Source organism: Colias eurytheme, chromosome 8 (genome assembly GCF_061535395.1).
Source record: "Colias eurytheme isolate Ceu_HAF_F1 chromosome 8, ilColEury1 Martin Lab GWU primary, whole genome shotgun sequence".
NCBI lineage: Eukaryota > Metazoa > Arthropoda > Insecta > Lepidoptera > Pieridae > Colias > Colias eurytheme.
In genome coordinates this window covers 9,689,127-9,713,930 of record NC_142987.1, presented here as the reverse complement: position 1 = coordinate 9,713,930, position 24,804 = coordinate 9,689,127, and the positions used below count along the sequence as shown (strand labels likewise).

General features: G+C 34.1%; 2 protein-coding genes, 2 long non-coding RNA genes and 1 other non-coding gene across 8 annotated transcripts in view; 1 reads left to right on the top strand and 4 right to left on the bottom strand.

The window, feature by feature from the left end:
- Nucleotides 1-337, bottom strand: part of LOC149906727 (uncharacterized) — a 1,152-nt gene extending 815 nt beyond the window's left edge. Inside the window, exon 1 of the long non-coding RNA XR_016457002.1 lies at nucleotides 65-337. This is a non-coding gene — a long non-coding RNA (uncharacterized LOC149906727). The remainder of the gene's footprint in view (nucleotides 1-64) is intronic.
- The window catches only part of LOC149906724 (cilia- and flagella-associated protein 52), a 24,997-nt gene extending 5,472 nt beyond the window's left edge, over nucleotides 1-19,525 (bottom strand). The window contains exons 1-13 of one of the 2 annotated variants that reach the window (XM_090104905.1): nucleotides 17,600-18,166; nucleotides 16,925-17,129; nucleotides 15,994-16,129; nucleotides 15,457-15,605; nucleotides 13,227-13,372; nucleotides 12,508-12,701; nucleotides 11,456-11,604; nucleotides 9,139-9,284; nucleotides 8,709-8,860; nucleotides 8,032-8,176; nucleotides 7,052-7,144; nucleotides 6,272-6,415; nucleotides 5,468-5,623 (exon numbers count right to left, since the gene is read on the bottom strand). In XM_090104905.1, coding sequence (XP_089961031.1) covers nucleotides 5,468-5,623; nucleotides 6,272-6,415; nucleotides 7,052-7,144; nucleotides 8,032-8,176; nucleotides 8,709-8,860; nucleotides 9,139-9,284; nucleotides 11,456-11,604; nucleotides 12,508-12,701; nucleotides 13,227-13,372; nucleotides 15,457-15,605; nucleotides 15,994-16,129; nucleotides 16,925-17,129; nucleotides 17,600-17,806 — 2,022 coding nt within the window. In that variant the 5' untranslated portion in view covers nucleotides 17,807-18,166. Of the gene's footprint in view, nucleotides 1-5,467; nucleotides 5,624-6,271; nucleotides 6,416-7,051; nucleotides 7,145-8,031; nucleotides 8,177-8,708; nucleotides 8,861-9,138; nucleotides 9,285-11,455; nucleotides 11,605-12,507; nucleotides 12,702-13,226; nucleotides 13,373-15,456; nucleotides 15,606-15,993; nucleotides 16,130-16,924; nucleotides 17,130-17,599; nucleotides 18,167-19,448 lie in introns of those variants that run through there. The other variant, XM_090104906.1, reaches the window with a different exon arrangement.
- LOC149906726 (uncharacterized) lies at nucleotides 582-1,374 on the top strand. The gene is made up of 2 exons (XR_016457031.1): nucleotides 582-940; nucleotides 1,281-1,374. It is a non-coding gene; the product is annotated as an uncharacterized LOC149906726 (long non-coding RNA).
- On the bottom strand, nucleotides 10,753-10,956 carry LOC149906725 (small nucleolar RNA U3). The gene has a single exon (XR_016457044.1). It is a non-coding gene; the product is annotated as a small nucleolar RNA U3 (small nucleolar RNA).
- On the bottom strand, nucleotides 19,183-24,804 carry LOC149906723 (uncharacterized). 3 transcript variants are annotated; one of them, XM_090104914.1, is made up of 7 exons: nucleotides 24,571-24,804; nucleotides 24,264-24,476; nucleotides 23,021-23,164; nucleotides 22,669-22,743; nucleotides 22,136-22,210; nucleotides 20,470-21,720; nucleotides 19,183-19,521 (listed from the first exon to the last, which is right to left on the bottom strand). In XM_090104914.1, exons 1-6 carry the CDS (start codon nucleotides 24,605-24,607, stop codon nucleotides 21,272-21,274), a joined length of 993 nt encoding a protein of 330 aa, XP_089961040.1. In that variant the 5' UTR covers nucleotides 24,608-24,804; the 3' UTR covers nucleotides 19,183-19,521; nucleotides 20,470-21,271. The 3 variants fall into 3 exon arrangements, with proteins under 3 accessions (XP_089961040.1, XP_089961041.1, XP_089961042.1); XM_090104915.1 differs by having other exon boundaries at nucleotides 23,021-23,155; XM_090104916.1 differs by lacking the exon at nucleotides 22,669-22,743.

Below are 24,804 nucleotides of genomic sequence, written 5' to 3'. Positions count from 1 at the left end.
ATATCTTTGTTATCATAAATCGTCCAATGTTTTAGATATATTTATTACTCGTATATTATCTTACCTTGCTATTTCAATTGCTCTTTCATGCCTCTTTCATGCATTCTTTAATGCATATTACTTATCTTTCGCAATTTTTCAATTTGATTTATCCAAATTTTAGATATTATTACGAGGACAGTGATTATGACATTTGGATTTTTGACGTTTAATTTCCAATCACCGCCATTTTTATAATAACAACCTTGTTTTGTTGAGTTCACAAAATAATCTTACTTTATTTTGGTACCGGGAGCCTTTTCAACATGATTACTATACGATTGCCTACAATGTCCAAAGTTGGTCCAAAGAGCGAATGAATTCCGAAGTTTTGTCTATTTTTTTAAGAATAATGGCTTGGCTACGAGGCTTTTAGGCCAAGTCGTAATGATTTGTATCGAACATTAAACGTCAAAAATCAAAATGTCATGTCACTGTCACATAATTCATAATATTATCTAAAATTTCAGATAAACTTAAACTTAAATATGTGAATCTCATCCAAAGAATATACTACTCTCTATGATCTCATCTCTGGATAAATGAGAAAGTGCGAAAAAGCAATATTGAAATAGCAAGGTAAGATAAAGTACGAGTAAGGACGATTTATGATAACAGACTACAGAGATATATTTTTACGAATAAAGTTTTGGTTTTTGCATGATTTCGTCTGTTTTGATTATTGTTACTTAATTGAAGTAATTTTTATTTAACTTACAGCAGAACATTGTGCAGAATGCGCGAAGCTCCCTGACCCCGAAATTACAAAGACAAAGATAGGTACATGAATAACTCCCAACGAGGTAAAAGTTATGATGAGACGAAGTTGATAGAATTCTCTGCTGAAAGTTTAAGTGCAAATGATTTGGGAGTTCACAAAAACTAGAGCAGCTGGTCAAAAGTAAATATTTATATTAATTTATAAGCAAACCTATCTATGTTTGGTTAGAAGCTACTTATATTAACAGTTTTGTAAGGAATTACACACCTACACATTTAACTTTTTTTTTAATACGATATTAAGAATTGCAAGATAAACAACTAAAATGTTAAAATACTTGAAAAATGATTAACAAATAAAGTATTTATTATTAACAAACTATACCGACATTGTTTAAAAAAACATCTTAAATTACATACACTATGACAAGCCTTTTAATAATAAAAGTAAACATATTAAATGTACTTATTAAATTTTAAAGCAACAAAGAATCAGTTTAAATCCAATTTATCTTTCACAGTTGTGTTGATTGCCGGCTTGCCCAAACATTGAACAAGGAAGTACCGGCTTGGGAGATGATCATGTGGTAGTGAGAACTTCAAGTTGGGGGAGGCGCCACCATGTCTACACTTAAAATATTCAAAGAAAATGTAAAAATTTAATTGTACCTTAATATAGTATAGATTGTCTAATCTAAAAATGAACGCCCCTCCACTGTGTTTACGCTCACATTCAAAGTACGTGTATAGACGCAATACACACAAATTGGTCTGCCTCATTGGTCGTTCAGTCCTCCAGTCCCGTCCATGCCCGAACGACAGGACCAGTTGGCCAACTAGTGCATAAATGACGCGATGCACGACAGAACGGACGTGTCATTCCTTACATAGCGCGCTCTCCCCGCCATACAATGCTAGGCACCTGAACTGATCGCCCGATTAGTTGACAAATCAGTGCGCGAGTGTCAAAGTTTGCAGTAGAATCGACGCGCGCACACATATAAAGTGGTTCAATAATTATTTGTCCTCACACATTGAAACAATTAAGTTTAGTGGAGGGGCGTTCATTTTTAGATTAGACAATCTATACCTACATTGTTTTCATTTTAACTTTTAAGTTTAATAAAAATGAAATTAAAAGTATACATAAGTACTGCAAGTTTTTGAATTATTTATCTACTCTATATTATGCAAATACAATAATTGATTTAAATTTAAAATAAAAATATAAATACCATTAAACTATAAGTGCAGGAATTATTCATTGTGATGTAAATATAAAGTTTTTGTTTATTGCATTTTAAGTTTTAAAGGCTGGTATTATAAATAAGACTTTATTTTTTTAATCAAGGGTCTTTTTAATATGCTATTTACTTACAAATTTGGATTTGAGTAATATACCTAATTATTAATATTTAATCAAAATAGAATTGAATCTATTTCCAAATAATTCCATGTTTTATTACATTTTTTTATATATAAATGTTATCAAGAGAAGTAAAGGAGCAAATGTTTTGTCAATGAATAAATAAAAAGGACTAAATAAAGATTTTGGATTTATAAAATATGTTTTTAATTGCACTAATACATTTAAAGCATGATATTGCTTCCTATTGAAAAAAATATATTCATATGTTGCGCTGGCACTTTATAGCTTCTTGAATACTATCAATGCTTCCATGTGGTTACGCTGGGTAATCTTATCCCTAGTGCTCGGAATTGATTGTAGAATCTGGAAATAAATAATGGTATTATTTCTCAAAATTAAATGAGATCCCTAACATAAGTATAATATGGGTAGTGCATTTGAGTGTAGATTTACTTTTAAGTGTTTTATTATATAAATAATATAACATGATAAAATAAATTGAATCAAGAAGAAATATTTATATTATATTAATAATTATAGATTTACATTAAGTAGGTATTAGATAAAATTTATGTTTAGAGAATAATAATAGAGAAATAACAAGTGGAGAATGTGTACATAAACAAACGTATTTTTAAATATACTCTTAAGATTTGCATTGGGTATGGTACTTACATTACTTTTATCTTACACAGATAAATCTGTAGGTTATAATTGTATTATAAGATTGTTCATATGATGCCCCCATATCTCATAGAGACTCGTGATGATTGCGCACTTCGCAATAATAAATTATTTACACGATTCTTCTTAAATCAAAAGGTTTGAAGCCTTTTCTTGGAACAACCCGATGTAGTTATGTTAATTTTGCATTTTTAATATAATAAATGTATTATCTTCTTTAAAAGCTTCATTTATTAAATAGATTTCCAACTACATACGTTTCACTTAAATTTGATGTGTATTCTTTTAATAATATTCAAAATAATGTTATAAAAGTTCCATATTTACAACTTCACTAAAATTGCTTAAAACTGTCATTATTGACATTATAACAAGAATGCTAAATGTCAAAGAGAGCGTGCCGGTTCCAATTTTTCGATTGACGTCTCGAAACCGCTCGAAACAGTCTTGTTGCAATTGGTTTCCATATGTTTTAGAAGGTCCCGGTGCCAAAAAAGTAAGATTATTTTGTGAACGCAACAAAACGTACCCATAATAAGACTGTTATTCTAAAGGTGCCGGTTACCCCCCAGGTCATGTATGTATGTTCATCTATTCCCTCGTAACTTCTAAACTACTTATCAGAATTCGACAAATGACATATCATTAGAAGCGTCTGAATTGTTCACTGGATAACCAGCGACCAGCTACCTAAAGGCCATATGGGGTTTCACAAAATCTAATGTGGCGCCCTCCAGCGGACAAAACATACAGAGTAAAAAAATAAAGTTAAGATAAATATGCAGTATTTGGTATCATTTGAAAGCGCTTTACTTGTACATTTTGAATATGTATATATTACTAGCATTTGCTTGTGACTTTACCTGTATTCATGGACTGATTGCATATAATTCACATCTTTTCGTTCATAGCTTTTTTATTAGTTCATCAATTTAACGGAGTCCATTCCACCTGACTCCGACTTTCCAAGGTGATAATTAACCACCTCGAGCTTCTTAATATTAATGTATATTTATATTTTATTATAAAAATATAAAGCAAACATTTCGTTATATATGGATTTTTTTCTTTTTCAGATTTTTCCCCTTTGAACCAACGAAAATGTACGGCACATGAAAAAATATTATCTATGCATAAAATACTTTAAAAATAAATTTATTTCGTGTTGTGTCAAATGACCCCCTGGAGTGGGGAAAGAGAGGGGATTATAACTCTCGATTTTTTCCCCTTGTCCCCATGATTTTTGTACGGCGTTGCGGAATAATGGATTAAAAGCAGTATAGCAATAGTATGACACAGATGCCGTACATGGATGGTCAAATGACCAAATTTACCCCCGGTAACTCTCGGAAATTAAATAAAAATTCCGACTTGGTGGACCACCATTTTTGTACGGCACTGAGCGGTTTCTTATTATTTTTAATGGATCTATCGATGGTTAAGATTGCCGTACAAAAATATATGACCAAAATTTACCGAGTCTACCTGTACTTTTCAATTCTCATCTGCACTCAGTTGGACAGCTTACAAGTGACGGCATAGTGATGAATCTTATTATTTTTTGCTCTGCTATCGTTCTAGATATGTCACCTGGTGGTTCATTTGACCCATATTTTTGTCCTATGCGGGCTTGTAGTCTATTAATTTCGATTTGGGTAAATACTTGATTATTTTTATATTTAAATCCACAGTTTACATCCAGTGCATATAATTAACAAATATAGCTATTTATTATATACAATGAAATCGTGATGCCAAAAATGTTTGTTTGCAATAATAAAATGATAAATAAAAATAAAATGATGTTGAATATACGTAAACATTAAAGAAAAGATTATCGCTACTGACGAAAAATGCTATTTGCTTTTCTGTAAATAGCTATTGAACATAAATTTTATTTGTGTTTTAGATAAAAAAGGCTTATACATACTTCCTTTCTTTTATTTCATCCTTTTTTTTCATCTAGGCACCACTATTATTATAATTATCCTACAAGTTGGAGTGATGACCTTGTACGGGTTTCGGGAACTGCCTTGAAACGAATAGCGTAAGATCGGTCCTTATGGAGTTCTATAAGGAGGATTATGCAGTATGCTCAGCAGTGGGTGTTTATCGGGTGAAATGATGATGACCGAAAACGAACACCACAGCTAGTAATAAATACTTAATACAGTTATATCTTCAAAAAAAAATTTTTTTTTCATTGTATCACGACATCATAATAATCATAAAATAGTAAATGAAATTGTCACATTTATTTACTTGTGTAGGAAACCTAACATCTATATTCTATAACATTGAACCTTCTGTGTCGTTAGTCTATGCCAATTACCATGGCAACTATTTGTTTATTTATATTTAATTGGCAAATTCTTATGACTTTTGCTTACACCTGCGCGGAAGTGACAAACTATCTTTGTCTTTTTTGTTTATATCATTTTATTAGAGCCATCTCTCTTACACAGTCTGTCAATGTAATAAATTAAGTAAAATGAAAATTGTATTTGTGTGTGCCTGACACTGCATATGAAGCATTTTTTTTGGATATATTGTGAGTATATAACGTATCTATACATAAAATATCATTGATTTCAGCTGTAACATTTTTGTGTATTAAAACACAAATATATAGAATATTGTTAAAGATAGTTTTACCTTAGAAGGTGCTGCAGGTATCTTATGTTGCCTGTCACCAGCCGCTTTCTGCGCTGGTTTCTCTTCGAGGGGCAACCTCAACTCTTCTTGTAGTGTTTTAGGAGATTCCTGCACACTTCCCCTGCTAGATGGCGGTTTCTCCTTATGACGGTATTGCTGAAAAATTGTATGAAATATGCAAATAAAGTATTATGAATTTTCTTGTGTTTCATTTTACGAGAGTATTATAGATTTAGAAATTAAAGACTAACGGATTTTAGGATTTTAAACGCGTCAGTCTCCCCGTGACCACGCTCGCAAAATGTTCAAAATGTTTGTTTAATAACATACATAATGCATAAATAGTGTTCAAAATTAGTTAGTCTTTAATTTTTAAATACAAGCTACTGAGCTGGCCGGCATGCCGAAATCGAGTAATATTTGTGATGTGTTTGTACCTATGTTGTTACTGTATTGTGTTGATTACGACGATGGTAAAAAAAATGAGTATTGAGTATGTGTTTTTTAGGTTAAGTGTTTTAGTGAGTACGTGCGAAGAAGATGCTCCAGCCCCATGTGCGTGTATAATATGATGATGATGAATGATAATGATCGTGTAAAGTGGCAGAGATGATTAATGTACCAAACGTGTAGTTATTGAACTATGCTAAAAGATGTCCAGTCATGACGTTGAACGTTGCATTCAACAAATTGCGACTAGTCCTTTCAGTCAGTCAATTCAATATCGTCATTCAACGAACGCAAGTTAGTCATTCAATCAAATAGCAGATCCGGCCAGACGACGGCTACATATATACACGTCACCGTTGGCACGTGCCACACGATGACGCAGCCGGCCGCACAGCAGCTGACCACGTGCGCGCCGTCGGGGCTGAACCGGCAGCACGTCACCGCGCCCGCGTGCCCCAGCCCCGTGTGCGTGTATATGCCCTCCTGGTACTTCCATAGCTGGGGAATTACAATTATAGGTTTACATATTAGCTTTTCTGCTCGGTTACACACGCGGGAAAAAAAGACGTGTGGCACTCGGGGACTGCCGCGGTAAAGCTATTGCATAGCATGCCTTCAAGCTACACCTCCGCGCCCGTCGGAGTGGGGAGCGTGAGGTTTTTTCGTTACGGAATTTCTCGATTCAGTCCCCGCGCTTAAGGCCCGCGATAGAAGCTATGCAATAGCTTAATACCTGTGCTTAATACATATTTAAATATAATTATTTGTGGTTATAAGTTGACTTAAAGTTATAGGTTATCAGCTGTGCTGTGCGGTTACACCCGCAGAAAAATTCAAATATTTCACTCGGTTGTAGTAATTAAAAGTTAACTAGCTATGCTCCGCCTCTATTGGTCTTAGCGAGATGATATGTAGCCTATAGCCTTCCTCGATAATTGGGCTATCTAACACCGAAAGTTTTTTATCAAATCGGACCAGTAGTTCCCGAGATTATAGCGCGTTCTAACAAACAAACAAACAAACTCTTCAGCTAGATGCCTATTTCAGTCGGTCCAGTAGTTTTTCTGTGAAAGAAATACGTATACATTAAAAAACCAAATTCGAAACATTAACTATATTATGTTTATTGTTTACCTTCACCATCTGATCATTTCCCCCTGTGACGAATAGTTCACCGTTTTGAGTTATATCAACCCCGTTAATAGCGCCCACTTTGCTTGCTTCCAACTGCAACAATCAAAAATTTCGTAATAAAAACAAAGCATATTAAACATGTGTTCAAACCAAAATGTTGTAAAAGTGGTTCCATCAATAATCTACAGATGTTATGCTCATTTAGTCCATCCCGCCCATAGAGATCTAGAGAGATGCCAATCGCTTGCGCTGAGTACGAAACCGTGTCTCATTACAAATTTACGCACACAACTGCAGTAAACAAAATCAAAACAATACTTCGCGTTGTGTGCGTGTCATCACACAAAAATATGAGAGCGACTATTCGTTCGCACACTAGATTGTAAGTGACGTACGTATACAGCACCGCTACAGCTTGTTCTTTTTTTGGGCATATTGCTGCGACACCGGCCCCGCCCCCTAACCATATCTCCCTTTAGTTTCTGTGATCTGTGATCCCGCCTATACTTGAGTGATGACTTGACATATTTCGATTGAAAAATTATCACTGACCACCATCGCCCTGTTCTCATTAAGCACTGTCTACCGACCCTATAATGGAATGACTTCCTGTACATACACTGAACTTAAATGCTGACCTTATAAATGAATTCCTTTACATAAATACACACATCTCTAGCGAGGCTCCCGCTGCCTATTTTCTGGTCGATTCGTGCCACCGCGCCGGTTATATATTATGGATGCCCAGTTAAATGTCGGACTTCAAATTCAAATCATTTATTTGTTAGTATTGTGGTAATACAGAAGATCACATCATTTAAATAATATAGTACACACAATTCATATATACCTTCGTATATACCTCTCCACAGACTAAATAATACATAGAGATATTTCTTACTCATAGAGTAAGTAATCAATAAATAATATATATAATATCAATAAATATTATATATAAATAATCAAAAATACATACTTACCTCTCTAGCAAGATTGCCGCTACCAGTTTCCCAATAAGCAATACGTCGATCCGTTCCTCCAGTTAACAGCTGACAACCACGTGGCTCGAAACACACGCACATGAACAGCGTGTTCGCATACATCACTTGACGGCGGGATAGCGAACTGTAAGTATATTTTACTGGAAATGTTGGTAAAGTATAGAATACTGAATAACTAATTAATTATGTATTTAAATAACAATGTAGTTAAACGGTGTTCAAATTATTCGAATTTGACCGATTTTAAAAGATGTACAATAGGCAAGGCACTAGATTTTCATAGTGTAGCTACTATTCTCTATGCATACTTACGTTATTAATAATAATTATAAGCGAAACTTATAAAAGCTCTTAGCTATTAGTTATTATTCTGTGTCTGTACTAAATACATGTTATTTAATTCCCATTTCGTATTTATCTAATTTATATCAAGATAAATAAGCAACTAACCATAGCGTTAATTTTTTTTTCTATTCTTTAAAAATGTATGCTTAAAATTTTATAAGGCATGTGAAATTTGAATGCTATAAAACTATAATATTTATAGCGTTGTTTTAGCCAAAATACAGGCTCCTTTTGTTAAAAATTAGTTGCAAATACTTGTAAACTAACTAGTTACACTAGTATTTTTTGAAAAATAATACTAATCTACTCACACGAGATCCCATATAATACACGATCCGTCGGTCCCCGCGCTGACAGCTTCCATATCATTCGGCGACACTTGTATCGCTGATACAGGACTCTTGTGCTCTTTGAGGACTTTCTTTAGACTTTGACACTCCGGTTTTATGTCCCAGAGACGAACCTTGAAGAAAAATAGTAATAAATATTAAATATATGTATATCATAGATATTGTGTTTTATTATGATAAATATGACCCTTTCCTATGTGGTGAGATGATCCATTTTCCTATAAGGACCATGAATTACTGTGTTTGCAGTTGAAAAACTATTTCACTCGACTTAGGACTTATGTCATTCATTATTAAAATTTGAAGTACATATTACCTAAATTGTAAAATTGAAAACTTGATAGGATAAGTAAATTATCACCATAAATTTTATTTACATCTAGTTACTTACCTGACCCTCACAACCTCCAGAAATGAGCGTCCGGCCATCATGCGTCATGTCAAGTGCTGAAGCGCCCTTATTGTGAGTGTTAAAAATGCAATAAATTAATCTGCCAGTTAGTGGCGTGAAGGCTCGAATATTCCCGTCGTTCCAGCCTGGAAGAACAATTAAAATTAAATAAACATGTACTATGTAACTCTAGATGTTTCATGTTAATAGTTACATCCTACTAGCTGAAGACGTTGTTCTGCCCTATTGCCTCTTTTTCGTGTTTTCTCCATAAGAATTGCTTTGTACTATAGTAAAATCGTAAAAATAAAATTAGCTAAATTGGTCGAGCCGTTCTCGACATATCAACACATTTGACGATTCATAATTATTATTTTTATTAACACTATAAAATGTTATGAATAACTATAATATGAAATTAGGATTAAAAAAGTTATACAGTAATGAGGTCAGTTTTAGAACTTGTAGTTAAAAATATTTGATTGCTTATCTAACACTTTTGATGGCTATTTTTAAGTTGCCATTGTTGGCTATTCTTCGTAATAAATAATTAATACTGTTTGTCAAATCATAAGATTTAAATAATTGTAATAGTCTTTAGAAAATGTAAATTACAAATACGTACATAATATCACATAGACCGGGAGATACTGACACAAAATTTCGAGTCATTTGTAACAGGATGGCGGTTCTACAGGGTTCTTAGTACGCAATGACAAAAAGAAAAAAGACGGTGTGAACGCTGGTACCGGCGGCTTAGTCGCGTGGGCGTTAGTCGAACTTGTCGGAAAATAGCGAAAGTCAAACGATTTGTAACAGTATGGCACTTATTTTTCCTGTAAGTTTGAGGATCAACGAATATAAATACAAAATTTCAAAGATCTAGGTGTTGGAAATCTTCACTTATATAAATTAATAATAAATTTATTTTTCAAGTATGACAGCACTTTTTCCCCCTACTAGAAGTATGGCAAATATAATAATGGTCACATTTTATCAAATACTCTCCAAAAAGCCAAATGCAATACTGGTACAAAAAGATAGGCGAAATAAAAAATTTTTGCAGATTTTCGGCGGTATGGCGACCATTTGGAATCGTCCGAAAAGTATGGCATGGCGATTTTCGTAAATGGCTGCACGACGATGGTTACCTGTGCAAAAGTTAGCTTGGTACAAATGGTTGAATAATTGTTTTTTTTGAATCAACACATTCGCGTCGGTATGGCGGGCTGTAAGTCATACCGGAAAAGTATGGCATGACACTACCGCCTACTTCTTTTTTATGGGCTATCGGTAAATTCTCAAATTTTTGTGTTACAAATCGTTTGACTTTCGCTATTTTTCCGACGAGTTCGACTAACGCCCACGCGACAAACCCACCGGTACCAGCGTTCACACCATCATTTTTCTTTTTGTCATTGCGTACTAAGACCCCTGTAGAACCGCCATCCTGTTACAAATGACTCGAAATTTTGTGTCAGTATCTCCCGGTCTAACAGACGTATTATTATGTAAAATGTACATTATTAATATTTTATGTGCATTTATTTCAATGATCAACTCTGCACATTGAATTGATTTTTTCTATTTATAAAAATAATTATATTATATATGACCACTCAGACAGCGACAGTACCCCACGCCCCTGTGCAAGCACAGGAGTGAACGATCATCGAGGGCTAGAGTCAGTTTGACTCTGCCCGCCTCACGCTCAGGGCACCGCGCCACATCTCATCTTCGTGGCTGGTCTGATCCTACATAATGTAAGAGTTCTCGTGAAGAGCTTACTATAGAAATGATCCTATGAAGTAAGGTCTTGCCGTACGGACGGTTCTAGGTGGTAATATTAGATTGGAAAAAAACTTTGATAGCGCGATGTAAATTTGTTATTTTGTTAGTGGTGACATCTAGCGGTACTGTATAAAACTCGGACAACACGGATGTATGTGATAACTTTTTATTACAGCGCCATCTAGTGGTAGCACGTAATATCATTATTAGCACGTAGTTCGTTATCGAGGAACTATTAATTACACTAATTTTAGTGTGTTTTAAATCTGAGGATAAAATAATATTTTAGAAGACAAGTTTTATTATGTACATATCAACCCTAATTTATTGTTTGAAAAATATACTAATTAGATAAGTACTATTTTCATTAATTTTATTACATGGCTGAGGTTACTGATCAATAAAAAATAATTTTTGGTCTATAAAAATTTAAGCAATATTGCATTATGCTGTAATTATGTATATAAATTGTGTACTTCAAGACACAAGCAGGGCAGCACAAACATACCAAGTATCTACCACCCACCTGAAACAATCGACTTCCCGTCGCTAGAGAACAAAACGGATGAACAAATAAAGTTAGGCACGACGATTCGTAACAACTCTTGCGCAGTTTTAACGCACCACACGCGGACATCGCCCGCGCCAGCTGTAGCAAACACACCCGACATTCCCCTGGTAAAAATACATAAACAAGATTTAAACAAATAGTTATGACATATTGAAATTAAATTTTTCATTAATCTATTGCAAAAACATTTCACCTAAAAGAAACCACGTTATAGAAAAATAATTCTATTTCTGTTCTAATAAAACTATTTGTGAGATATTTTTAAAAACGTAGATAATAAAGTTATAGTAGTTAATAATATCTAATAAAGTTACTTTTTACGCTCATGCCTCTAGTAATTTGTACCAATATTATTGTATACTGATTCAGTGTGATAATATGATGACCACACAATGTTAGTCAGTATTCAAACGCTACCGATCAAAGATCGCCGATTCAATCCGGCTCGAAGGATTAAAATATGCAGGGGATGTTGTGATATAAAATAAATGGTTTTAAATTATAATTTATTAAGACTACTGCGTGATAATAAATGATAATGTAAAACGTTTGTACGCGAAGCGGATGTAACGTGGACTGATTGGTTGATTGGCGCTATCGATAAAAAATGCTATCTTAAATTCGAATTAGAACCGCTGACTTGCATTGTGTGGTCATCGTTCCCTATAGATGAAACAGAGGGAAAACCAGCTGTCACCAACACATATTATATTAAAAAATAAATAAATATTTCAGGACAATTTTCACACACGGCACGATCTGATCCCATACTAAGCTTACGCTTGTGTTATGGAAACCAGATGGCTGATAAACATACATACATAATTTTAAATAAATACCTATAAAGGTAGATAATTAACACCCAGACAACCGGGTGGGAATCGAACCCACGAATACTAAATAGTTATTACGTTACCAAGATCATCAACTTCATATTATATAGTGTTACATCAAAACAAAAAAAACCGCTCTGACTACATTAAATAATATTTTATAGCGTGAATTACTTCGGAAATGCAATATCATTAATAGCACATCGATGACACGTCACAACCAGCGTCGGTTCAAAGGTTTTCACATTTATCGCGTATATTTCACTCGTCCTGGTTCCCGCTAATAACAGCCGTTTATCACCCCGCAGTTGAGGCGTTTCCATCAACTCAAGGGATGTTATGCTTCCATTCAATTTTGTTGATTTTAGCTGAAAAAAACAGAGATTTATTTAATTTATTTATTTGACAATTTAATGCACCACACCAAGTTGATATTTTTAAAAGTATACAGTAAATAAGGCAGTACATAAGGCGGCCTTATCGCTTACCAGCGATCTCTTCCAGGCTGCAAGATAAGGGATAAAAAAAGGTGAAATAAAAGTTAAGCAAATGGCTGTGAGAAGTGAATATACATAAAATACCTAAATTAATAATAGGTAATATCCTTTGATACATACATTTTATTAATTAGAAGGAAATGCTAAATTGAAAAAGTATTTATATAGTTAAGTGTTTTAAAAAAATTATAGGGTTAGATACTTTTGGTTTTTGGATGTAGTGTAAAATGTGTATAAACTTTTGGAAAGCTTACAAATTCTGACTTCTAAATGCTATACAAATTCCCTATTAAAAATATTTCTTTTGAGTAATGGTGACTGTTTGTGTACATATATTTTTGAACATTTTAAATTAGGACCAATAACAACTACTATAACTAGTACTTCATGACTTACCGCTCTATAAAACGGCTTATTCGGGTCTAGAACCTTGCCTTTCGGGAAATCTCCCTTCCAATTAATTTCATCCAAAATATCCACAGTACCATCCCCTGATCCCACGATTAAACATCCGTCGTCCATGATCATTATTGTTTCTATTCCTGTAAAAAGTTAACATAATAAATCATAGGTATTCACGATGGACTAGTATATAATATATTTTTGTTTAGTGCAAGACAAGACAATTTACTATACAAAGTTTAGGATTTACATGTTTTGTGCGCGTATTATGAAGCGTAATCGCGACACAATTTTTCTAAAAATGTAAATTGTTATTTTTTCAGTATGAATTGATTGTAATTAAATTGTTTGAGGTAGACTTACTTCAAATAAATAAAGGGGAATTATAAAACGAGCGAACAAAAAAAAACTTTGCGACTGATGATGACATACTGTTTTAATAACTTGAGCGGAATGAATTTGACTAAGCGAAAAATTAACTAAACTGACGACGAATATTGATTTATAATAAAATCCAGAACGAGCTTACAAAAAGTGGATTGTGATAAATCCATTTCAGATATTAAAATTTTATCCGAGCGACTTCATTACTAAGTGAGCGACTGGAAATACAGAGAGGGCAACTTCAATATTAAGATAGATTCGATTTTTCTAAGTGAGGTTATACTTAGCGAACTACTAAAAAGTTCACTTTGAGCAAAGTTTTGTAAGCTGCTTTATTAATGATTATTGGTTACTGATATTCTATTTGAGGGCTTATGTTTTTTATTTTGATACGCTTTTTTAATAAAAACTACAGATTTTTAAATTCGCGCGAATTCGAATGGGGGCGGGGCGACGAATCGTTGCAGTCAGGTGAGTTGGGAACTTGGGAGTTGGTTTTTTTTTAGTTGACTGAAGCGTCTTATTTTATTTTTTGTTCATTTGATTGAAATAAATGCATGCATATTACTTTATTTTTACGGAGTACATTGTTTTAATTGGCTCGTCTTTAGTACCTTTACGTTTCGCTAGAGCGTTGATTTTTTTTTAAGTTATAGTTCTAAGTTTGTTAATTAATTTTGGAAAGTTTCAACTTGCGGAAACCATTACTTTTCAAGATATAATTTTTTGAAATTCAGAAAATTTGGTTATTATTTACGACGTTTTTGACAGCTGACGTTTCGTTCACTGTAACTAATGACTGATTCCTTTAATAAATGTGTTTTTACGGTTAATATAAAAGCGCAAATTAAACAATTATGTATTAAATCAAAAATATGATATAAATATGTATATTTTACTTTACAAATCTAATACGGTAAATATCAAATCTAAAAAAAATAATATATGCAATAACGAAACGTGAGCCCATTTTGTGTGGCGAGTGCCAAAAGCGACTTTAGGGTGATTCCCACTCAACCAAAAAAAACTACGTAGGTTAAAAACTATAAAACTTTTATTCTTAATATTCAAATAGGTAGCGAGGAGCGAAGCGACGAGCGTGTTAGGTTAACCCTTGAACTGCCGCACGAGCCGAGCGAGCGAAGCGAGCGTGCCGCGGCAGCGGCCGGCGAGTGCCAGAAGCGACTTAAGGGCGATTCTCAAAATAATTTTCATTCTCGATTTTCACAAAAACTACGCATTTTCGTAGAAAAAGAAAAGCAGTTTATTTTGAAAAGTCACTACCCGCTATCGATTAGACACCTCAAAATAATGAAATTCGGGGATCACGAGTCGTAGTGTTAGGTTGCCTTATATTTCAATAATAAAATTTCTCAACTAATAGAATAGTGTTTCTTCAAATAGTTATTTCATATTATTTTTATTTTTTAAATGTGAGCTCATTATACTCTGCTCATTAGTGTATTTTTCAAAGTGGTTTTTGTATTCGAAACACTTCATTTAAGATAAAATGCCGCTCAGTATAAAAAATACATTTGCCAAATATTGAAAAAAATGCAGGACGTAACGTTGACACTCAAACAAATATTAGGTCGCTCAAATATTATGAAGCTGCTCATTTTGTATTTTAAGTAACTCAAATTAATGTTTGTAAGTTGCTGTTCTGTTGATTTCTCGTCACTCGCAGTCAGTCGCTCACTTAGTAATTCTATAACCCAAATTAATTAATTTTGACACTTAGAACTGTAATTTACAGTCACTCGTTTAATTGCTACCCATAAATAAATGAAATGAAAATTTAAAGCTATACTTCATTTCATTATTATAAATAAAAAGTTACCGAGGCTATAACACAGTGACTCTGGGCGCTTTCCTTTCTTCCAAGGTCCACATTTAGCCAAACATCCGAGGAATGTTGGCTTAATATTGGCGACATCCATCATTGGATCCGGAGGGTAATTTATGGAAAACTTGATCATATCACCTGAACTGGAATATCAACATAATGTTTACTTTAAAATATAGTATCGAAAAAGCTAGAATTAATTAAAAATAATAAGCGTGACTATGTGCCGAGCACACTTGTCAGAAGTGAAACTTCTTTAGCTAGATTCAAAGATACCAAAATCGTCGCCTTACTCCATGACGTGACATTTCACTCTCAACGCGACCAAAGAATTTTCACTTCAAAATATTTTCATATAAGTACTTAGTTATAACCTTAAGGTAATAGTTTAGTAATTAGTGCATGAAATATACCACATCCACTCAAAATCGAGATTTAATTTGCGTAGCAGTTGAGTTACGATTTTTTATACTTTGAATTATTTCCTACATTCTAATTATATTAGGTACTTAATTCTATACTTAATCTTACGTCGTGCCAGCTATCCCATAGGAATCGTCTTGGCTGATGGCAATGCATCGCACAGTTCTACGCAACTTGCCGAGCGAAACGTCGACGACATCTAAATTCTTGCTCGCCGCACGTATGTTCCAGACTCGAAGATTGGCTACATTAATTTCAAAACTAAGTTAAATTTTTAAATTATTTATAACAAGCCGATTGTTCCAGATTTACCCGGACGGGTGCAGTACAAATAAATTATGTTACTCGGTAAAGATATGTAGCGTCGACAAGCCAATTTATGAGTTATCGAATTTCAAGTGTAACGCTAAGAAAGTTCACACGGTAACTCATATACCTATAAACAGTTCGTGCGCTATGCACAGACAGTCACGGGCTTGTCGGGACGCGGGTGGGTCGCATTAGGTCGAATATTAATTACATACGAATAAATATATGTAGTTAACGAAATATAACCTTTGCGTAGTTATTCATCTTTTATTACACCCGCACATAACAAGCCCCTACATTGGTGACTCCAACAGATATTCAGATTTACAAACTTTTGCTCGTATAGTACATATAAGTAATATCTAGTCATTTCTTGTGCTTGATTTTACGCGAGCATTATAGTACACTAATGCCCCGCGGTTTTAACCACATTGTTCCGCTCCTGTTGGTCTTAGGGTGATGATTTATTATAGGTAGCACTGAGCACAAAGCTTTCCTCGATAAATAATACCCAAAGAATTTTTAAAATCGGACCAGTACCTATAGTTCCTGAGATTAGCGCGTTTAAACAAACAAATTCTTCAGCTTCATAATATTAGAATATAATAAGAAATTGAAGATTTTACCGAATTTTGGGAAGATTTGAACGGATGAATAAATCCGTTCAAATCTTTAATTTCTATTTCTAAACGATTTTACGATTATATCTATTTTAACAAAAAATACTCACAATCACCGCCAGTAACAAACGAGTTAACCCGCAAAGTCAAAGCAGTGAGCGTCATAGCATCCCCCGTTGTGAGTCGCGCAGCCGCCGCCGTTCCAGTGGCAGCGCCAGCGACACAATCCCATAGAACAACGCAACCATCATCCCGACCACCAAGAGATATCATGTAGCGCTCGTCCGATGAAAACGTTAGAGCTTCTACGCGTACCTGGGTTATGTAAAGACCAGTAAAAAAAATTGACGATGCATTTAAATTCAATGTGAGATATCAGGGAAATGTAGCTTTTTGAGTCACATAAAAAGCTTTTCTTTAAAATGATTGATGCTTCTTATTAAGCGCTAGCAACATTCTATAGCACCACGCAACCATTATCCCGACCACCAAACTCCAAAGGGATATCAAGTAGCACGCGTCTGATAAGAACGTTAGAACTTCTACGCCTACCTAGAGTAGGTTATTGTCTTTAGAAACAACTAAGTAGTACATACGCAATCACAGATTAAGAACTAGTAACTCCGTAACCAGAGGCAATATTTTATAGGATCGAATACATTCCACGTTGGTATGAGGAATTTTGTTTAAAGTGGGGGTAGCTTTTTAAGGGCTTTTCTGAGAACTTGTAGATTTTATACGTATTTCCATTCATACTATAAACTGCTAAAAATTGAATAGGGTACCTTGTGCAATTCATGAGTGCCCACTAATACTCGTTTCTTGAAATCCCACACTTTCGCAGACGCTTTGAAACCTATATGGTTAATCTGACCGGATCCCACATACGTTCCTTTGGGAGATACGGCCACGGTAGAGACGCTGTTTGTGTGTCCACTGAGGAAGGCCATTTTCTTTGTCTTCCACTCTTGGATACACACCTTATTACCCATCGGGTATACAATGTGTTCACCATTTGGATGAACTTTCAAACTTCTTATAGCAGAACCTACAATGCAACAAATACTTACTACTTACTTAGTTGCAATAAAACATATGGGTACTTTTTATTTCTATGGACTGACGAACTGTCTGATATTGGCAACTACTACCCTATTTAACACTGTATTTTTTTAACAGAAACACAGTTATTATATCTACTAATGAGTAGAAGTGAAAATTAAAACCACTTTGCTTTTTAGTCATAGACATCATCATCATCATCATCACCATTATTATCCTACATTAATTGTCATTTTTCCACTGCTGGACATAGGCCTCAGTAATGACTCATGACACGCCACTGAGCCCGGTCGTAATCAGAGATTTAGAGCGTATACGCACTATGCGGGTAGCCGTCCGGCTGACCGCAAGCACAATTATGTACGTAATATTCATTTCTATGCGCACTGTGCGGTCTGCGGTAGCCGCATCGCAGTGCGCATAGAAATGAATATTACGTACATAATTGTGCTTGCGGTCAGCCGGACGGCTACCCGCAATGCGGCTACCCGCATAGTGCGTATACGCTCTTAGAATATTAAAATTATGCACTTACCATCAAAACCGATAATAGCGTAAGGTTCAAGATTTTTAACATCCATACTTGTCTATTAACTACAATAAGGTAAGATGGAATTATAAAAATATATTTTAAATTAATGTAATAAAAAATGTTTGAGTAGGGTTGTTGATTGTTTAAAAACAAACTCGTTGCTAGGATACCGAAATCGACACAAACGATCATAGACACTGTCTTGCCTTTATAAAAATTGTGAAATTTTGTGGATATTTTTTTTTTAGTTTTGGGCCCTCTTCACGGTTCGTATTAACCGCGAGGCTCCGCTATTGGCTAGTACGTATACACTAATCTATACTAATGTTATAAAGCTGAAGAGTTTGTTTAAACGCGCTAATCTCAGGAATTACTCGTCCGATTTGAAAAATTCTTTCGGTAGTACATTTATCGAGGAAGGCTTATAATTATATCATCACGCAAAGACCAACAGAAGCGGAGCCGCGGGCGCAGCTAGTACGGAAATAGATAGCAACCCTACAATTTAAAGTTTTAAGACCCGCACCAGGCAGCGTGACAGTCGTTTAGTACAAATAAAATACGGCTACGTTTTTCGTTGCTCTTCAATAAAATTAATCTTGTTTAAATACCACACCGATTGAAATAAATATTCTAATCGTTCTAGAAACTATTAGAATATGTTTTTATTTCAATAAATGTAATATTATTCCAAATTATTATTTTCATTACTTATCACGTATCATTATAGGTTTTAAATAAAACAACGTTATTTATTTATTTTTTATTGACTTCTTAATAATCATATTATGATTGTTATTTGACATGATTATGTTCACCCCTGTTCCTGTATGTACCGTACAATCAAATAATTTCACATTTCGTTAAAAGCTTTTGTATTGTGTACCCAATTTATTATTAAAGAAATTGACTCATGCTAAATCGACACAATCATTTTTTTAATATTTATTCAAATTTGATTGACTCTAAAATTGGAATTTAACACAGTTGGAAATGGGGTGAGTTATATTTTTAACATTGCTTATATTTTTTTGGCGAACCTTTGTAAGTGACCATAGAAGGAATCAAACAGCTTGTCGAAGAGCATGAGGAAGTCTGGCAGAATCTTGTGTTCTGAAACAAAGTATTGCATATTTCAATTAGGAATTAGGAACTTAAATATTGTCAAGCAAATACTTATTAAGTAAGAAAAATTATTTAGCACCACAGTTCAGTAAAATCAAAACAAAATATCTACATTAAATATACTTACAACTAAAAAATAAAAAAAAAATACAGTAAAAATGGAACTTATACCTAACCAGTATGTTCTTAAAAAGGGTAGCTACTCAGCATGTGCTGCACTTTATGAAGCACTGATTTTTAGTAAGTACTAGTGGTCCGCCCCGGCTTCGCCCGTGGTACATATTTAGTATCCTATGTCCTTCTCCTGGCTCTAAACTACCTCCCTGCCAATTTTCAGCTAAATCGGTTCAGCCGTTCTTGAGTTATGAGTGGAGTAACTAACACAACTTTCTTTTATATATATAGATTATTAATTGCTTGTATTTTCCTCTGATAAGAGACATTTCAAAGAAAGGGCAAAACAATAAGTCAAGGTACATTACAAGTGGATGAAGCAATACCAGGCTCATTTCCTGCATTTTCAAATTGAATACTTTTTTGAAATTTCAAAAAGAACTTCAGTTTTTCTATTTGAAACAGTCATGTCACCGTAATCTGATTGAATCTGCTATTTGATTAATGATGACGACGAGTTGTCCTTAAGTCGTTTAATTAAATGTCAACGAGCTAGTCATTCAATCAAAAAGCAGATTCAACCAGATGACTACGACATTCATATATGTATTATAAACTAACGGTCCACCCCGGCTTCGCCCGTGGTACATGTTTACGTTTTCTCTACATAAGAACCATCCTCGTACTTCAAGGAATATAATAAAAAAATAATTATCAAAATCGGTTCAGCCGTTCTCGAGTTATGCGCTTACCAACACATTTTGCGATTCATTTTTATATATAAAGAAGAAGATAAATTAGCTATATGAAGATACTACTTACTTGACCGCAACCGCAAGACACTTTGGCTTCTACGTGAGCTGCAAACTTTACTTTCATTTTTGGGATTTTATCCTTATTTACAGGCATTTCTATTAGTTTATTAAGTAGCCTTATCACATCATCTCTATAATCAACATACATTTTTGTATGTTCCCATTTAGCCCATTTTGTAAAAATTTGTCATTTGTTAATAATAAATTGTTTGGTGCGGGGTATCAAACAGGGGATATATTTTGCGATTGTCAATTTCAAATCTAATCCCCGGTCGTATATAATATGTTTCTCGTGTTTCAGATTGTAACTCCCACACCACTCTTACATTTCTTGTGGCTGAGTTACAAAAAGTAATGACAATGATAAAGCCAGCTGCGTTAATTTAATTAAAAACTTATTTTAACATGTTCTTTAATTCAAACACATTTGTTGTTCACTTATTAAATGTGAGAGAAATGGGCTGTCTGCATTTTTTTTTTATACCTTTGATCATTACCATGGTCAGTCAGAGTTTTATTTCTTGCATATGCAAAATCTTCGAATCCAATGATTTCGCCATAGCATATGTATTACTTATTATTAAACCGAGTTACGGTGATGAAATTTCAGTGAGAATTGACTTTAACTGCTTGCGAGATGAGATTTTGTCGCAAATGGTTAGTTACGTGTTTAAATTGCTTCCTTTGTTTGATTTAACGCTTACTCGAATTGATACGGTAAGGTTCTTGTAGGTATTAAGAACATTTTTTCAGTAGTTGCATTGCATTTCATGCCAGCTGCTAAGGAAACTTCGCCGATAAAATGTTCACTAGTTTTTCTTCAATAGGCATGCAAAACTTTCTTGAGATCTTCCTGTATATGGGTACCTTGTACCTATTCTGGTACCTACTTGGTTGATACCTGCTTTCACTTTATAAGAATGCAATAATGCCTGCAGGGATCTCTTTGACGGCAGCACAAACATTTTCTCTAAAATCTCATATGCCTTAGGACTCTGCTTAAAAATAGTTAAGGCCATTGTTTTTTCATCATTTGTATATTTCCTTCCTCTTGGTTTAAAAACACTTTTTAACTGAAGTTTTGTAAAAGTTTTAATAGTGTCAGGCAATTTTTCAATTATTGATTGAAATGCTGTAATCTTGGAAGTTTTCTTTGCAGCTAGTATTTGTTTCCTTTGATTTTTATATTTTAAAGTAATTCTTTCTAATTTCTTTTTCAATCTATATATTATTATACTATCGCGGAGTTTTCGATTACCTGGAAAAAAGATAAAGATAAGTAAAGAGGAAAAATTGATACATAATATTACAATGGGCATTATTCACTACATAGTATAAAACAAAGCTTTCTCTGTCCCTATGTCCCTTTGTATGCTTAAATCTTTAAAACTTCGCAACGGATTTTGATGCGGTTTTTATTAATAGATAGAGTGATTCAAGAGGAAAGTTTTAGTATATAATTTATTTGGTTTTAGACAAAGCGGGCGAAGCCGCGGGCGGTAAGCTAGTAGAATGCGTAAAATAAATTGAAATGAGGAGATCCATAGAAGAATAGAATCCTTGAATAAGATGAAGCAGAGCATCATTTATTAAATATATGTCACTGTCATCTGGTTGAATCTGCCATTTAAAGAATTGCAATTATAAATTAATAATGTTAATTTAGTTCTTACCTATGGGATTTTTATGTGTGGTAGTCATAGAAGGCTGCACTGGGACAGATTCCACAGAACTCAGCTGGTTGTGAACTGAAAAATATAAGTTATTCATTTTATTATTTGACTAGCTGTGCTGCGCGGTTTCACCCGCATTGTTCCGTTACTGTTGGTCTTAGCGTGATGATATATAGCCTATAGTCTTCCTTGACAAATGGGCTATTTAACACTGAAATAATTTTTCAAATCGGCCCACTAGTTCCAGAGATTAGTGCGTTCAAATAAACAAATAAACTCTTCAGCTTTATAATATTAGTATAGATTGAATGACTAATGCATAACTAATTACCGCAAACCTAACCCAAACCCACCCCCTTAGCCAAACCAACAACTATGCTAAATGATGTTCAGTCAAGACGTTGAATGTTACATTAAACACCTTGACTAGTTATCCTTTAATCATTCAATGGAATGTCATCATTTAATGAATGCAGTAGTCATTTAATCAAATAACAGATTCAACCAGGTGACTGCGACTTGATAATTCTTACCGATGGGATATTTTTGAATTGTAGTAATAACTGGCTGCACTGGGACAGATTCCACAGGACTCAGCTGATCATGATCTGGAAAATAAATAGTAGTTTTATTTTAATAACTTTGAATACAAAATTTTGAAAGTATTCAATTTTTTATTAAATTAATTATACAGTTGTTACCAGTTTCTAATTTTAACAAACATGCATGTTGCATGGCTTATAACTATGGCAAAAAGTGTTGTTACAACTTTTGGTCTTAATTCCAGCCCCTTTTCGCAACACGCGATAAGGTACTTTGATCCAATAATTAACAATATTTATGCATACATATCTGATTACACAAATTTGGGTAAACTTTACCAACCTCTATCTAGCTTAATTGCGATAGTAGATGTTGAGGGTTGCTCAACTTGCTTGGCTGGTGACATTTCTAAAGGATCCAACTCTGTAGTAGATGGCATACTTTCATTATCTGTGGGTATGGTTGATGTTTTGTTTCCTGAAAATACTATAAAAGAACGCTTTTTTAATTCAAACAAAATTGAAGTTTTGTAAAGTTTCATGTAATCAGAATGTTAGTTCAGATTTACTTTTATTTTTTCTTGTTATGATGATGATAATGTTACCAGAGGCGGCTCGTGACAAAATGTTATGGGTGTTCACTTGAAATAAAACACTGAAAATACATGGTGTAAAGCAGTACATTTATCAAAAAAATTACTTTTAAAGGAAATACATACGTCTTTCTTTTTGGTGTGCAAAAATATCTATAACTTAAAGCGACAAGACATTCGTAAATGTATGTTGTTGCTTTCATCACAACCACACAACCACGGTGTTTTCACATATTGTTCAGATTTAAACACACGCGTATATGTTTTCGTTTTTGTCGTACATTTTTGCGTAAGATCAAGTTCAGGCCGTGGCGGTCCCTTAGCTTTACATTCAAGCCGAATTTGTAACGTTTTATCACACTTTTTAATGAACGCCACATTATAATTATTGTTCATTTTAACACTCACAAGTTATACTGATAACTACAGGCTATTTCAACACGTATTTTATAATTTTAATTAGAAAATTGCATGAATCGCGCGCGTGCATTTGAAGTTGACTCGAGTGTTTGTTTATATTATAGAAGTGGCAACTTGCAAAGTCGCGCGCAATCGCTGTCCTGCCGGGCGGTAAAAACGAACCGGCAACGTTTGCGGGTGCGGCGCTCCGAATTTTGCTACTTTTCCATAGAAAATCTTCTGTTTCACGCGCAGGGCTCTGGCAAAACCCTCTCTTTCACTCCTGTTGGATTTCGTATTAGGAAATGTACTAAATCTTTTTTCATTGGAGCGCAATCGTGAGCGCTCCGCTTCGCGCGTTACATAATACAGTAGGTATTATACAGGTGTATGGGATTATGGAACGATGGATATATTCATGGGTATTTACAGTAGTTTTAAAGATTACGATTGATTTTAAATAGTAATAATTAATGTTAATAATTAAATTAAGGAGTATGATTTTATTATAATTATTTATGGGAGTTCACTGCACCAGCGCTCCTTAGGGCGAGCCGCCTCTGAATGTTACCATGTTATATTATTAAATATTACCTAAGTTTAATGTTGGTACAGCATTTTTTGTAAGACGACGGCTTGGCAGCTGATAGCCATCCCAAAAATGTTTATTGCAAAATAATATGTGGTTATAGATGTATGTATTTCCTCTCTCTTGTGTTGCTACATCTAGCACAGCTCGCCATACGGAAAACTTTTCAATGTCTTCCAGTTTTTGACTTTTCGGTTTAGGAAAATGATGCAGCGGGCCTGAAAGTTATTCAAGTTATATAAATTTAACTAATAGTCTGGGTGCAAATCTTTTAGTTGTACATAATTTTATAGTGTCAATATCGAAACTTACTATCATTAATGCATCCGAAATAGCACTTCCGAGGCATGGTAATCTAGTAGTATCAACTCCGAAATCGTAAGAAGTTAGTAGTCCAGGCAAGGTAAGTCACAAAAGCAGTTATCACTATCAGAATACAAAATCAAAGCAAAGAGTCAGTTTCAATCTGAAAGCACAATATTAACACCACACAATAACAACAGCGAAACGGAAACGTCTAAAATGAAAAATCAAGTGATTTGAAGT

What these genes read in the sequence shown, in the direction of transcription:
- LOC149906723 (XM_090104914.1), bottom strand. Translation starts at nt 24,607, where the DNA reads ATGCCTCGGAAGTGCTATTTCGGATGCATTAATGATA. An exon ending in TTTCGGATGCATTAATGATA is followed by an intron (nt 24,477 to 24,570) that starts GTAAGTTTCGAT and finishes AATAACTTTCAG; the next exon opens with GCCCGCTGCATCATTTTCCT. An exon ending in CACACATAAAAATCCCATAG is followed by an intron (nt 21,721 to 22,135) that starts GTAAGAACTAAA and finishes TCTTTTTTCCAG; the next exon opens with GTAATCGAAAACTCCGCGAT.